The 14,604-nt window shown below is 43.0% G+C and overlaps 1 protein-coding gene across 1 annotated transcript in view; it reads left to right on the forward strand.

The window, feature by feature from the left end:
• The first annotated feature begins 5,079 nt into the window (after positions 1–5,079).
• The window catches only part of LOC147718262 (indolethylamine N-methyltransferase-like), a 36,764-nt gene continuing 27,239 nt past the window's right edge, over positions 5,080–14,604 (forward strand). The window contains exon 1 of the mRNA XM_086966666.1: positions 5,080–5,215. Within this exon, the coding sequence (XP_086822792.1) occupies positions 5,080–5,215 (136 nt within the window). The remainder of the gene's footprint in view (positions 5,216–14,604) is intronic.

The following is a 14,604-nucleotide window of genomic DNA, read 5'->3' on the forward strand; positions in this document are numbered from 1 at the left end:
TAGAGCACGTGTTGATTGTCAGGATGGTGTACCTCTTGTGGATCCATTTTTTTTTATATTGCACATTGTGATATGCGAGGTGGATGCGGCCTTATGACCTGAAGCAGTGTGGAAGAACTGGGATATAGGGTGTCATCGTTATCCTATTTATACGTAGGCAAAGTGGGCTGGGCTTGCATATGCCAGGCCAGCGTAGTGGTGTGAATAATTATTCCGGGGACCTGGGCGTTGTTCAGTTCCTGTCTGGCCAGGAAGAGTACTTATGTGTGTTTCTTTTGTAGTTTTGACCATGCAGAGTGTGCAATTTAGATTAGTGTAGCATGTGTCTGGAGGGCGGAAACTATTGTTAATGAGATGGTGTTTGAAAAGATTGAATGGTGAACATTATATGTCATTTTCAAGATTGTGCGCAGACACCCAATGTCAATGGTGTGCGGTATTATTGAAAGTGTTGCTATCACGAAGCATACACATGTGAATGTGCTCGGATGGAGGGAGGATCAGCAGTGAATCTATGTCATACACAGTAATAACACTCATTGCAGTCAAGTCAATGCATGTTAAATGTGAATCTGCACGTTTCACATGTAACACACTACTATATTGCTAAAGCCTGACAACAGAGCGTACAGCAAAAGAGGTCTGAACATTGCTGTTTACTGATTGTCACATGTGATCTAGGATGTGCGCTCGGCCTGTGGCTCCTGATACTTCTTACACCGTAGAGCCACGAATACTGTGCACAAACACTCATAGTACAAGATATATGTATTCAAGAAAACACATTTCAAAAAAGCCTTCTAAGCAGAAGAGGTGTCTCTCTTCAAACGTTGTAGAGAGAATGAGTAAAACGGGTGAGGTCGTCCAACTATTACAATGGGAAATGTTATGAACCAATCAAATGCTTTTTTTAAGGTCACATGGCAATGGCGCTCCAGGCGCGCAAGGAGGCTGTACCCGACGAGATTTTGACAAAATATAGTTATCACAATATAAGTTTATTACAGTTAGAAATATAGAAATGTTTCAAATATTTTAGATTATTGCTTGCTCTCATATACTGTTTAAAGTTATTTAGATATACTTTTGAGACAAAAAAAAGGGAATGGCGAACCCGGTGAGATACAATACCTCTGTGACGTAACACAGGGCCTAGCAGCGTGTACTAGTCACATACTCAAAGTGCACCGGGCGCGACCCCATATGTACATGACGTACCATATGGCTTGGTACTGCGTACCCGTCAGATACCAAAGTAGCCCCTGGGGTGACTTCATGCGTATATGATGCTCCGCTGGACACTGTGACACAAAGTCATCGAATATGAAATGCGCATCATTTACGAGTTTAGCAAGATGGCGGATAGGATTTGTGTGGTGATGGAGCTTGGTATGGGAGTGCAGTTTTCTCCCCCCCAAAAAAATTATATTTATATTTTTTAGGGAAGATGTAAAAAATTACATAATTTTTAAAATAAAAAAAAGAAGTATAATAGAGTTCCAAATTATTAAAAAAATATTTGAAAAAATATAGGTTCTAGAAACCTTCAAATATGAAATTAAAAGGTAAAAAACCTTAGAAATTCACTGACAAAACCATAGGTCTTACAGATGTTTTAGTTGGGAATTAGCATTTAAAAAACCTTTGAAATTCACTAAAAAAACATAGGTTTCGGGGACGTTATAGTTGGTCGGACATGTGACTCATTAAAACCAGAGAAATGTGACCGTTATAGTTAGTTGATATAACTATAACTCGAGCGCCGCAATGCACTGCTGATAATGGCACATACTACATCACTCTTGAAATGGTCAGTGACATCACTGATGACATCACTGATGAAATCTCAAATGATATCACTGATGACATCATCCACGTGATAATCTGATGCAGATACTGATACTCTAATATAATCTTTGATACACCAACTCTAAAAGAGAGACTACTATTTTTGAAACCATACACACAACAATGCCAGATACTACATACCACCGACTATTTCACGGGTATATATACACACATCCAATGACTTACACATACAGTTACTCATCAATACAGTACTATAATATGTACTCATACACCTATACATATAGCCACTCTACCACTCATCCATAGAGTTACTATGAGTTATTTATACACACACCACATCACTTATTTATATAGATACTAACACAAACTCTTCAAATAACTTACTCTCACGTATAGTCATGTATATACTCTAACACTCACATATGCTGCCTTAAAACATATGTAGTTGCTCACACATATACCACTGAGACATTCATTCACTCACCAACGCACCCATACACACACTGACACTCCCATACAGCCCTTCATAGATGCACTCTTGAACCCGTACACCCAGTGAATCACTCACAGATCTATGCATAATGTCACATCCCTCATCCACCCACACAGACACTCAGGCACCCATACAGATACTCAGACAACAAATCAATAACCCATATAGACACTCATGTAGCTACTCAGCAACTCACGCATACACTTACACACCAACTGAGAGACTAATAAAGACATTCACTCCGCCTTCTAAATAATCCCTTCAGGCTCTTGTAAATTCACTCATTCTTCAATACACCTTGGCATAGATATATAAGCCAAATATTTAAACTTTACTGAAACACATATTCAGTAGATGCTTACATAAATATGTGTGTGTAACATAGATGGCAAATGCATACAAAAACTCACAAAACCTGTACTCACTTGTTCCGTGTTAGCACTCCATGAGATTCATCAGTTTGTATTTAAGATTCCCATCATCCCCATGACCTTTCTCAACAATGTCTCTTGCATTGAGAGTTTGCTTTCAAAGAGAAGGAAGAAAAGACATGTTGTGTGTGAACTGCAGATGATTTGAACTCTGAAGTAGGAATCTGCACTGTATGATCATTATCCAGATGTGGAAATCAGAAAGCTTCTAAACTCTTTTCCCACACTCTGAGTTCACCTTTGGCTTCCTTCATTTGATGGTAGAGGGTGAATACAAAAGGGTTAAAATATTCTTCTCTTTTTTAAGAATCCACCCTTTCAAACTGTCCACTATCAGTAGACTTTGCTGTGGACGCTCACCCTACATGCTGATCTGAAGCTACAGCTTTATAGAAGCTACATTCTGTTTTTTGAGGTATGCTATGACTTTCTATGCTTTCGCTATAATAACAAAGTCTGGCAGAAGGTATACACCTTTTTCCATTAAACGCTTTCCAAAATTCACTTGAAGGCTCTTTTGCATCTTCTGTAGAGATTCTCACTGTTGTTTGAAAGGTATATATGTTTAGGATCTGAAGGCTCTCATACACATTGAGCTCTTGTAGTTCAGGAGGGAGTGGATTAATTTCTAACATCAAGTTTGCTTATGCAATACTTATGCAGCACACTGAGAACAATCGTTAACATGAGGGACATAAAAAGGAGGATCTGAATATGATGCACTACACTCGGCACTCACACTGTGCATAGCTCTTCATGGATACCTTACTCCCTCAGCACACATAAGCCCCCAATGATGGTCAAGCCTCTGCTATGCCTCTGCTATGCACAGCCTTCATCATGTGTAAAACTGTTCAATTAGAGCCTGTATCCTTCAGACACCAAAGCCTGTTTAGGTGGTCTACTATGTAAGCCTTTGCACTGAGGAAACGTGTTCATGGGGAGCCCTTTCACTCTATAAACACAAGCTTTCTTATTTGGTGAAGGGAAAAACACTCACAACCATCACCCTGTGCACAACTCTTCATGGACAGCACACTCATTACAGACACCCAAGCCCTCTAAGGGAGTCAGGCACCTTATATACACAGACTTTGTCCAGGGAGAACAGCTTGAATATGGAAAGCGCAAAAATAATAAAATGAATAAACTATTTTAAGTTGTAAAATTAAAGCAAGTGTGCAAATATAAAAAAAGACAATTGAAAAGTGCTAACAGGTGCACAATACAACTACCAATTAGCTATCTACTGTATACAATACCGCAGAACAACAAGGCAAATACTGCACACATTTACTAACAGATGAAGAGGTATGCTTGAGAAAGGTTGTGTATTAAATAAAGGGGACATTCCTAAATATTTACATGACTTATGTTATATCATGAGTGTTGTAATATGTGAGTACATAAACAGGGCATGCAGAAGGCATGAGTTACAGTAAGTTGGATGAAACATAAATGGTGAATTTCAATGTTTTTTGGGTCTAAAAAGTAACACTGTCACAGCCATCTCCTCACAGTTGTGAAGTCAAGCAGTGTATCCTGGGGCATGGCCACACCCCATCGCAGACAATCTCAGTACCTCTAGATCTTGCTGGTATGGGCAGCTTTTCCTTCCAATGGATAGCAGTACCAGTGGAAGAGGAGCCCTAAGGTTGGGGAGCAGATGTTGCCTGCAGGGCTGCATGGTCAGGGTGTAGTAGACTGGGACAGTGAATCAGATTCTAAGCACTTTACCTTCTGATTAAGGACATCTGCACTGTCAGCTCAGGAAGCAGAGAAGTGAATGAGTGATTGTTATGGTCGAGTAGCTTCATGGACCAGGTCAGGTTGGCTAAGTGTATAGTGTGGATACAACAGCCTTTTCCTCACTGTACGGGAGCCAAGAACATGTGCACAAGGTTTTCTGTTTGTGAGTGTTTTAGAACTCTCCCCCAGTGCATAGGTACCCGCAGGGGTGACAGTGCCTTGTTCTACAAGTGCTATCATTGGCCAGGGGGCCAAGTGCCATCCTGTCACAGGTGGCCTAACATAGATCCACTGTACAGGAAAACTCACTTTGACAGTGTGATAGCACCACAACTCTGACTCAGCTCCATCATGCCCCGAGCATTAGACATGATACAAACATGATACAGGCACAAAATTACCAATGAACTGTTGATATGATTTACATAAAATATGTTAACTTTGAAATGGTAAAAACTCACAGACAGTCATATGTTGCATGTGTACACAGAGATCACTTTGTTTGAAGATCATTTACAAGTCAGATTTCAGGCTATATAGCATTCATGCAAGTAACACAGGCAGAAAGTTGCAGAAGTTTGCACCAGATACTCCACCATGGACCTGAAGGAACTCCATGAAAAGTTTTATGCTGCCAAGGCATTTAGGGAGACCTATTTCACCAAGGAATCCAGTTTCTTTGAGAACACCGTGGCCGAAATGTTCTCTCGTTTCATCAAAATGTTGTCATCAGGTATATACTGTTCATGTCCTGCTCATCCACAGACAGTAGATGTTGCTGTTTATTTTTGTTGGCAGCAGATAAACTTAGGATATTGTACCAGGACATATTAGCAAAACTGGCATCTGGCTTAAACACAGTATCCAAAAAGCCCTCCATTCTTGTGGAGCAGAAATTTATGTTTGCAGCTGCCAATCTGTTTTGAGAATGCAAGTAAGTGAAAGAAAGGTCATAAGAAGTGAACAAATTTCAGCTTTGGAAAAAATGGAATAGAAGAACTAAGAGGTAAGATTGACAGATTCAGAGAACAAGACCTGGATGATCCAGGCATCAATAGTGCTCCTCATGGCATCAATATCATTATTTTTTAAAAACCTTTTATTAACATTTTCAAGCTTAACAAATACTCAAGTGGGAATATGCTTTTACACAGAAAAAAATTGTTGATGCATACAATTATACCTTTATCATGAATCATTTATCTTTAAATTATACTCTTAGTTATGAAGCCAATAGTTTGCACATTGTTTTGTTGAAACGATCCTTAAACTAAATTCCGCCCACACCATGTATGAGAGCTTCTCTGTGGGTATATTGTATTAAAGACTGAGTCCCAGATCTACAAAGGGCTTGCGCTGCCCTATCATCATGCAAGGTGAGATAAGGAAACTAAGCAGTTAAGTTCCTTGTTTACAATAATTAGACATATAGCATTGCCAAAAGTATTTTGCTGCACTGCCCTTTGCAAAACTGGATGGGAAGGAATGCACTGTATTTATGAAATATAGTGAATTTCTGTCAAGTCACGGTGCACTGGCACACAATTTGGTGCAAGCATCTTTGCACCATGATGCAAGTGTGTCTACATGTTGCTTAGTTGGCAGGGGAGTTTTATGCAGGACGGAACATCATAAACATGGTTGTGTTTACCTCTTTCAATGTGAGATGCAGAATGTAGATCAAATAGTAATAGTAATACACATATTTCTCCTTGTTACACCTGCCCTTAAAGGGTGCACATTTTTGACACATTCACAGAATTGCAGATCCTTGTAAATCTACGAATGGGGGCACTACCCATGGGTTCTGTTGGGAAAATCAACTGCAGCACGCATGGAACGCCTCCGTGAATCAGTGTAAGGTAATGCAGTGATTTGCTCTGCATTACCTACACCATATCCAGGCGGCCACAAAACGCTGCATATGGGTCTGAACTCTGTACCTCTGGAGCATCCTAAAAGGTGGCAATGCACAGGTGCAAGGAGCTTGTAAATAAGCCCCAACTGGAAATACAGTAATGTATTGCAGCACAAATTGCCTTGTGTTACTTTGTGTGGTTTCCGTTCCATGGATAAAGCTTGGGCATTCCTATGTATCCCATGTATCACTCATGGATATCGGCACAATCCCAGAGAAGTAACCAGTAGAAATATCTATATGTTTCCTCGTTATTTCCTCTTTCTACATGTACTGCATTCTGCAGCATACATAGAAAGAGGGAATTGCCTTTACTTTATTTTCGAGCAGAAAGAAGTTGCTCCTTGCACAGATATAATCTTGTTCATAATGTAGGCATCCTTGCACCATGAGATGGAGAGTGAGTGGGTACATGACTGTCTGAGTGGGTCTGTGAGTGAGTGCATGAGTCTCCCAGGTATTCAATAACTAGGAGCATGATTGTCTGAGTGGTTCTGTGAGTGTGTGCATGGGTCTGTGAGTGGGACTGTGAGTGAGAGCATAAGTCTCTGAGTTGGTGAATGAATGGGTGCATGCGTACGTGTCTGGATGTAGCTCTAGAGGGGTAAAGTGTCCCAGCATGGTTTGCAGTCCCTTCAGGGATGTTACTAGCATGTATAAAGGTGCAGGCCTTGTGTAGACAATGTTCTATCTCAGACATCACAGTGCTCTTCTCACCAGCAGTTGAAGGTCTTTCTAGGTTTCGGAGTATGGGAGCAGCAGTACCTGAAGCAATCCCTTACGAAGGCATGAATTTGTGAGTCCTGTTTCAGCCTAGTGATGTTCAGCAAACAATATGCGACCCATTGTAGTTGGGCCACACTATATAGCACCCTCTAAAATATGAAGTTTGCATTCCACCTCTATTGGATGCAAACACTCTGTGCTGCTCTGCCCCCCCCCCCAATTCAAGGTCCCAACAAGGACTGCAGCTCCATGAAAACCTTTGCCCAGAGTTTACACGCTATGTTTGTCAAGTATTAAAACAATTGGGGAAGCAGAGCCCTTTTATCCACTGCTATTTGCCCTGCCACAAACATTGGTAATATGGACTAAAAGATCTCCTGTGATCTCAGTGATCTGATTGATATGTGTATCTTTCCCTCTATCATGTCTTCTATATGGTATAGATTTCTACTCAAATTGTGAAAGGCAAGAGTTGTCTCATCCCAGTGGTTGTGTAGTTTTATAACTGACCGCCAGTCCTGCCACCTCCCAAAACTTTTGCATAGTATTACATTTTGATGTCAAATCTATCCCCATATCTCTTAAGCCTCATATCATCTGTGTATGATTACTCCCATGTTTTTGTGACTAATGCCACAGTTACTTGACACTGACAGTACACTCAGGCCCGCTAGCTAGACATCTGTGTTCACTGCCCTGGACATAAATGGTATATCAAATTTGCTATAACCAATTGAAAATGGTTAACCTACATGCAAGTCCCTAGTAAGTGGAAATCTGTTACCAAGGGCATGTAAGTTAGATAGGTAACCCATGGCTTGCACTAGTGGAAGTTCCCCTAGTAAAACAAGTCCCCTAGTCCGCCATTGCATACTGGCAGAGCTGTTGTTCACTGCTAGCCGGCCTTTGCCATTAAAGGCAATGGCACAGCCACTACTTTCCTCAGAAAACCTTAAAAGGTCACCCATAAGGCAGACCTACCAAGTCTTATGTTGAGGTGCAACATAAGACATGGGCAAGGCATTTAGTTTGCATGTCCTGACAGGAAACATGCAAATCCGCAGTTTTTTTGTGGTACCCACTACACCCCCCAGCTTTGCTAACTCCAGAATTTGCTGACTAAAGTTGGCACTCCAAAATATATAACAACTTGTTAAATGAAGCCCAACTTGTATCTCTGGTCAAAATGTCTGTAACTTTTTGCAGTGCCACATTATTTCCTTTAAAACTACTGTGCTGTTTAAAGCACAAAGGGAGCCTATTCCACGAGAGAGGCACATTAGTTTCCCTGTGGGTGTGCAGCCTTAAGGTAGCCACACCCCTTGAAAGGTGTGAACACCAAGAGAGGGGTCTCACTATTTCGGGATTGGCAGAATGGTGCATCCTGGGAAAGCAAGATACCACACTCACAGGAAGTGTTTACCACGTCGGAGAGAACCTGGTAGCTCATTGGCTACCAGCAGCAGTCACCTGTGAATTCTTTTACCGGTCATAGAGAGGGCATCCCTGGCTCTACTGAGAGACCAAACAAGAGAGATTGAACTGAAAAAGATTGTACCTTCCGTGTCTTGTGGCTAGGGAACGAAGGAACAGTGCCTGAAGAGTTCTGCCTGTGGAGAAACCTTTGAAAGAGCTCAGCAAAGCCAGCAGACTACAAGGGCAAGACTGTCTGGCCTCCTATTTGCAGCACAGCTGAATAAGCCCTTTGTGGCAAGGTGGAAGCCTAAAGTCTTCAAGCCACTACCACTGCCACTGTCCTGCACCAGGGACCAAGACCCAATGCACAGAGTTACATCTTAGTGCCGGCAGTGCTGTTGCAGAGTTTCTGAGATCCTCAGAAGATAAGTTATCAAACCCAGAAGGATTGGCCTGTAACCACAACAATCTGTGACTGGTACCCCAGTGGTGACTGGACGTTGCATACAACAGAGAGGACCTCATGGAATATCCATTGTGCAATCATATTTGTAGGCTGAGGAGCACCTGAAGGAAACCCCCATTGACCTCATTGCATCCGCTGCATCCTGAGAGCATCTTACTCATCATTTATCCTTGCATCAGGACCACTCCACAGGAATTCATTGCTGCATGTATAAAGTGCCTGGAACTGATTTAGGACTGCTCTTCTGAGGAGGAAACTGTTTTCAATTACCTTGTTGATCCTCCTGACTAGCTACCAGCTACAGTTGGTCTCCGCGAGTACTTCCCCTAGACTTCATTGGCTCTTACCCAACTTTACCTTGCAAACATTTCTATTTTTTTTTTTATTATTTTTATTAGCATCATGAGTAACATCAAATACATATATATACAGTGTCAGACAACTCATATAAGATAAGGCATCCATCAATACCAATACTGAAAATCAATATTTCTGTTATATCATTAAGACATTATTACTCCCCAAATTTCTTGTACCTTCCGTTTTTGCCTCAATCCCTTAGTCATCGCTAAAGAGTTTTCCATGTTATAAATGTCTTTGACCAAAAGCCACCATTCCGTGACCGTGGGGGGATGACTTTGTATCCAGGCCCTGGCAATAGTTAATCTGGCGCATGTAAAAAGTATATTCATCAGATCCCGAGATCTATTGTCTACCCCAACGACTCCAATCAAAATATCCAATTGCGTGAGTATAATTGGCCTAGCCAATTTGGTCGAGATAACACCAGCTACATCTCTCCAGAAGTTGGATAGCTCGGGGCAACCTTGCAAACATTTCTAAGTGTCAAATGTGTTAAGGGTTGTTCACGGTTGAATGAAAATCTTTTGATTTATTATTAGTTGCAAACTATGTATCTCTAGAACCCCTGTGCATATTTTTCATTGTGGTATCTGCAAGAGATTCTGTACCTTCTATGTGCTTTCCAATAGTTCCTCTATCTAAGCCCTTCTGCTCAGTCCCACAGCTAACCCAGAGTGAGCTGAGGTTTTTACAGGTTAAACCGACTGGTCCTAAAAGGGTTAATAATTGTACTACATGGTGAGGTTACCCAACCACACCATACAACATACCAATGTTTTCAAAAATGGGCTAGAATATGTAATATATGTTAGTGTTATTCTACAGGCTGGGCCTCAATGTTCCATCTTGCTCAGCAGAGATTCTATGGAAAACCCAAACAATATAGGTGATAGCGGGCACCCCTTGTATCATCCACCCTGGGATTGCTAGGCCTGTATGATGAACATCACTTCATTCACAGAGGTTGTGTAGTTTTCTGGTCTCCACACGGTCTCCACACGGAGTTCAGGGCAGAAAGATCAGCACAAACTGCAGTTCACCCGCACTCTGCAGCTTGTGGAACTCTGCAGAATTGTTTTGTCAAATCCGCAAACTTTGCCTAGGCCTAGTAATTGCATATGCACCAGAGATGAAGCGCTTTTTTTTGTGCTCTGCTGGTGGGGGCGACATACAGGAGTTTGATCCATGCAATCATGTGTTTGTCAATGTGAAAAATATTTAAGGCTCTCTCTATATATAAACTCAAACCTGATTGTGCAAATTGTTTTCTTACGGTCTGTTGCCAAGCATGCTGAATTGTGCCATTCAACAAATACCCCTTCCTGGATTTGCTCAAACCTTCTTAGGTTTAGGGAGGTAGCCGTGCCCTACTCTTTGGTCAGTGATAGGAGCTCCCACCACCTCTGCTTGCCCTTTTATTAGCCGGTGCAACGTTGTAACTACCAAGTGTCCATCTGGGGCTTGAGCTCGGCCTGGGCAGAATTCCAATTACATATGACTAATCGGCTCTTCATTCAGGTACAGCTTAATCCCAATGGCTCAGATATCAAGGGACCTACATCTGGGCATACTCTTGGCCACTTAGGGAGGCATATAAAACACACAAAAAGTGATGGGAGATTGCTTGCTACAACTTTAACCACTGACAACTACTCAGGGTAGCATTCCAACACCTTGTTCTTTTGACCATCATGCCACTTTAGATTAGGTATGTGCACATCAGTATTTATCCTATTCTTATGGGAACATTGCCTCACAAACTGCCAAGTCAGGTAATTTCTGAACCAGACAACTAAAAAACAAAAGACCTGTTGTGGCCTGATTGGGGCTCTTTAGTTGGGTGTAGCTTGGTTACTGTGGCACAGTGAGCAGGGGACCCACATAGGGTATACGCTTGGTCACTTTGAGATGTAAACTTAAAACAAAAGGTAATAGGAGGATGCTTGCAATAAGTCAAACCACTAACATTTGCTCAGGGTAAGATTCCAACTTATTGTTATTTTGCCTACTATGCTACCTCAAATTTTACTAAGCTATATGCAAATTAGTCTTGGACCTGCTTCACTGGTAACAGCCCAACTCAAACTACCAAGGTTGGTCCTTTCTGAGGCAAAGCACAATCAACTGAAGATCAGTTTTGCCCTACCTGGGGTTCTTAAGTAGGGTGTAGATTTGATTCCAGTGGCACAAGGAGCAAGGGGCCCAAACCTGGGCACATTCTTCGCCACATAGAGTGGCACATCAAATCACAAAAAATAACAGGAGTATACTTGAAATAAGTCTAACTACTGGCAATCACTCGGGTTGCATTCAAAACTATTGCTCTTTTACCCATCATGCCACCTCAGCTATTGGCAAATTGGTCTTTTTACTTCCCCAATGGCAACATTCCAGCCCAGCTCTTTTCCAAACCAGAACACAAGCAACCTAAGACCACTTTTGATGTGATTGGGGCTCTTCAGTTGATTTCAACATGGTTCTAGTGGCACAGTGAGAAAGGGGCTGTACATGGCAGGATGAGCAAAACATGATGGACTGGGATGCAATCCGAGTGATAAGCAGTGCATGAGATTAATTCAAGCTTTGCATATATCACCCTGTCGCTTTGCATTTGATATCATAAGTGCACTCGGCATGCACAGATGTGGGCCCTGGGATCACTGTGCCATTGGAGCCTTGTATTCTGGTTTTGGAAGGACAATGGTCTAGCAGTTCAGACCGCACTGTTTGCCTGAGGATCTGTGTAAAGTCTGAATTGCATATGGCTGGGTCTAAACTGAGGTGACATGGTGTGAGTAAAATGATAGTTTGGGAGGAAGCCCAGAGCAATTGCCAGTGGCTGAGATGGATTAAAGTGTGCAATGAGTCACCTTGTTTTTGCCTGCTCCTGGTGCAATTCAATCGAGTGCAACAGGCAATGATGAAAGAAGCAGAACTGCTTAACCACAGAACCGTGATTATCTCTCCTAGAAGGCTCTCTCATCAACATATAAAGCCAATGTAAAAGCTAAAAACTACCATCCATGGCAGTTGTGATTGTGAGTGTACACACACTAGAGTCTGGAAGTTCTAAATCTTGAAAGTCAGGAAACAGAACCTCCGGAGGGAGAATTGGGTCCTGTCATCTAACATTTGATGAGAAGAGAAATTTCCCATTCGGGAGATACTGTAAAAATGTAACTCTGTTTGCATTATTACCGCGCTCCTTTTACATGATGAATGAGGTGATTTTTTTATTTTACTGAACAGATTGCCTTTGTACAGTGTAAAGTCATAAATAAAAAACAGATTCCACACCATGTAGACTTCAGGTATCAATAGCCATATTTTAATGTTCCTACATGTACATTCCTTATGACCCCGGTTTCCATATAACTTATTTCCAAAATGTTAGCTGAATTGGATCTGTTGGATCTTATTGACATGTCCTAATGCTGACAAAATGGGCTCTGACCTTCAAGTGCAGGTACCAATTTCTGATACAAAATACAAAAGTAGAAAGTATGTGCAAAAGGGCAAATAAATCTGCAATCATATCAAATCATATTATGATATCATTTTAGGAACAAAGAATTAGGCTCTGACCCCGACACCGCCACCATCAACCTCAAACAGCAGATCAACGACTGCACCAACACCATCGCCACACTCAAAACTTCCGCCACCAATCACACCAAGCCGCATGGTTTACCGAAGACCTCTGGACCTCCAAACGTACCTGTCGGAAACTGGAGAAGAGCTGCCTCTGCGACCGAACACCAGACCGCTACACCGCCCACAAGAATGCCACTCGCAGACACCACCAACTCATCAGGACCACCAAGAGGACCGCCTTCAAAGACCACCTAGACAGCAACGCACACAACAGCAACGAGCTCTTCAATATCGTGAAAGAACTCTCCAACCCCAGCTCCATCACCAACGACATTCCATTATCACACGACCTGTGTGACTCACTGGCCACCTGCAAGATCACCAACATCCATGACAGCTTCAACTCCGCCACTCTCACATCCACTGCCAAGACCACCCCCCCCTGCGACCAACACCCGTGACAGTCCCTTGACCGCTTGGTCCAATGTCAGCAACGAAGACACCATCAAGACCATGAACTTTATCCACTCCAGATCCCCATCTGACCCATGCCCTCACCTCATTTTCAAAAAAACCAGCACAGCAATTGCACCCATCTCCAGAAAACAATCAACATGTCCTTCAAGAGAGCAATCTTCCCAGAGAGCTGGAAGCACGCCGAGATCAACGTCCTACTAAAGAAACCCAAGGCAGACCCCAACGACCTCAAGAACATGCGACCCTTCTCTCTGCTCCCCTTACCGGCAAAAGTCACGGAGAAGATCGTCAACAGACAGCTGACCCGCTACCTCGAAGACAACAACATCCCGGACCCATCAGAGTCTGGCTTCCGCAGCAACCACAGCACCGAGACCGCCCTCATCGTCACCACCGACGACATCAGGATCCTTATGGACAAAGTCTGCCACTGCACCCTAACAGCACGCCTCTATGACGCCGGATCCATGAGAAGGCCTTGGCCTGGACCACATCCTTCCTCTCTGGCAGAACCCAGAGCGTCCGCCTCCCACCCTTCCGCTCCAAGACCACCAAGATCATCTGTGGTGTTCCACATGGATCATCCCTCAGCCCGACGCTGTTCAATATCTACATGGCACTTCTCACCCACGTCTCATGACAACATAGCCTCAACATCATCCCCTACGCTTACGACACCCAGCTGATCATATCCCTCACCGAAGACCCCCGCACCCCCAAGACCAACCTCCACAGAGGAATGAAGGCCGTCACCGAAATGGATGAAGGACAGCAGGGTGAAGCTGAATTCTGACAAGACGCAGGTCCTCATCCTTGGCCCCACCCCCTCAGCCTGGGATGACTCCTGGTGGCCAACATCACTAGGAACAGCCCCTGAACCCACCGACCACACACATCCTCGACTCATGCTCGACTCTGCCCTCTCTATGACCATCAGGTCAATGCCGCCTCCGCTTCCTGCTTCAACACCCTCCAAATGCTCTGCAGGATCTTCAAATGGATCTCCTCCAACACGAGAAAAACAGTCACCCAGGCCTTCGTCACCAGCAGACTAGACTACGGGAACACCCTCTACGCACGAACAACAGCCAAGCTCCTGAGATGGCTGCAACACATGCAGAACACCTCGGCATGACTGATCCTCGATATCCCCCAACACGGC

Source organism: Lissotriton vulgaris, chromosome 4_1 (assembly GCF_964263255.1).
Source record: "Lissotriton vulgaris chromosome 4_1, aLisVul1.2, whole genome shotgun sequence".
NCBI lineage: Eukaryota > Metazoa > Chordata > Amphibia > Caudata > Salamandridae > Lissotriton > Lissotriton vulgaris.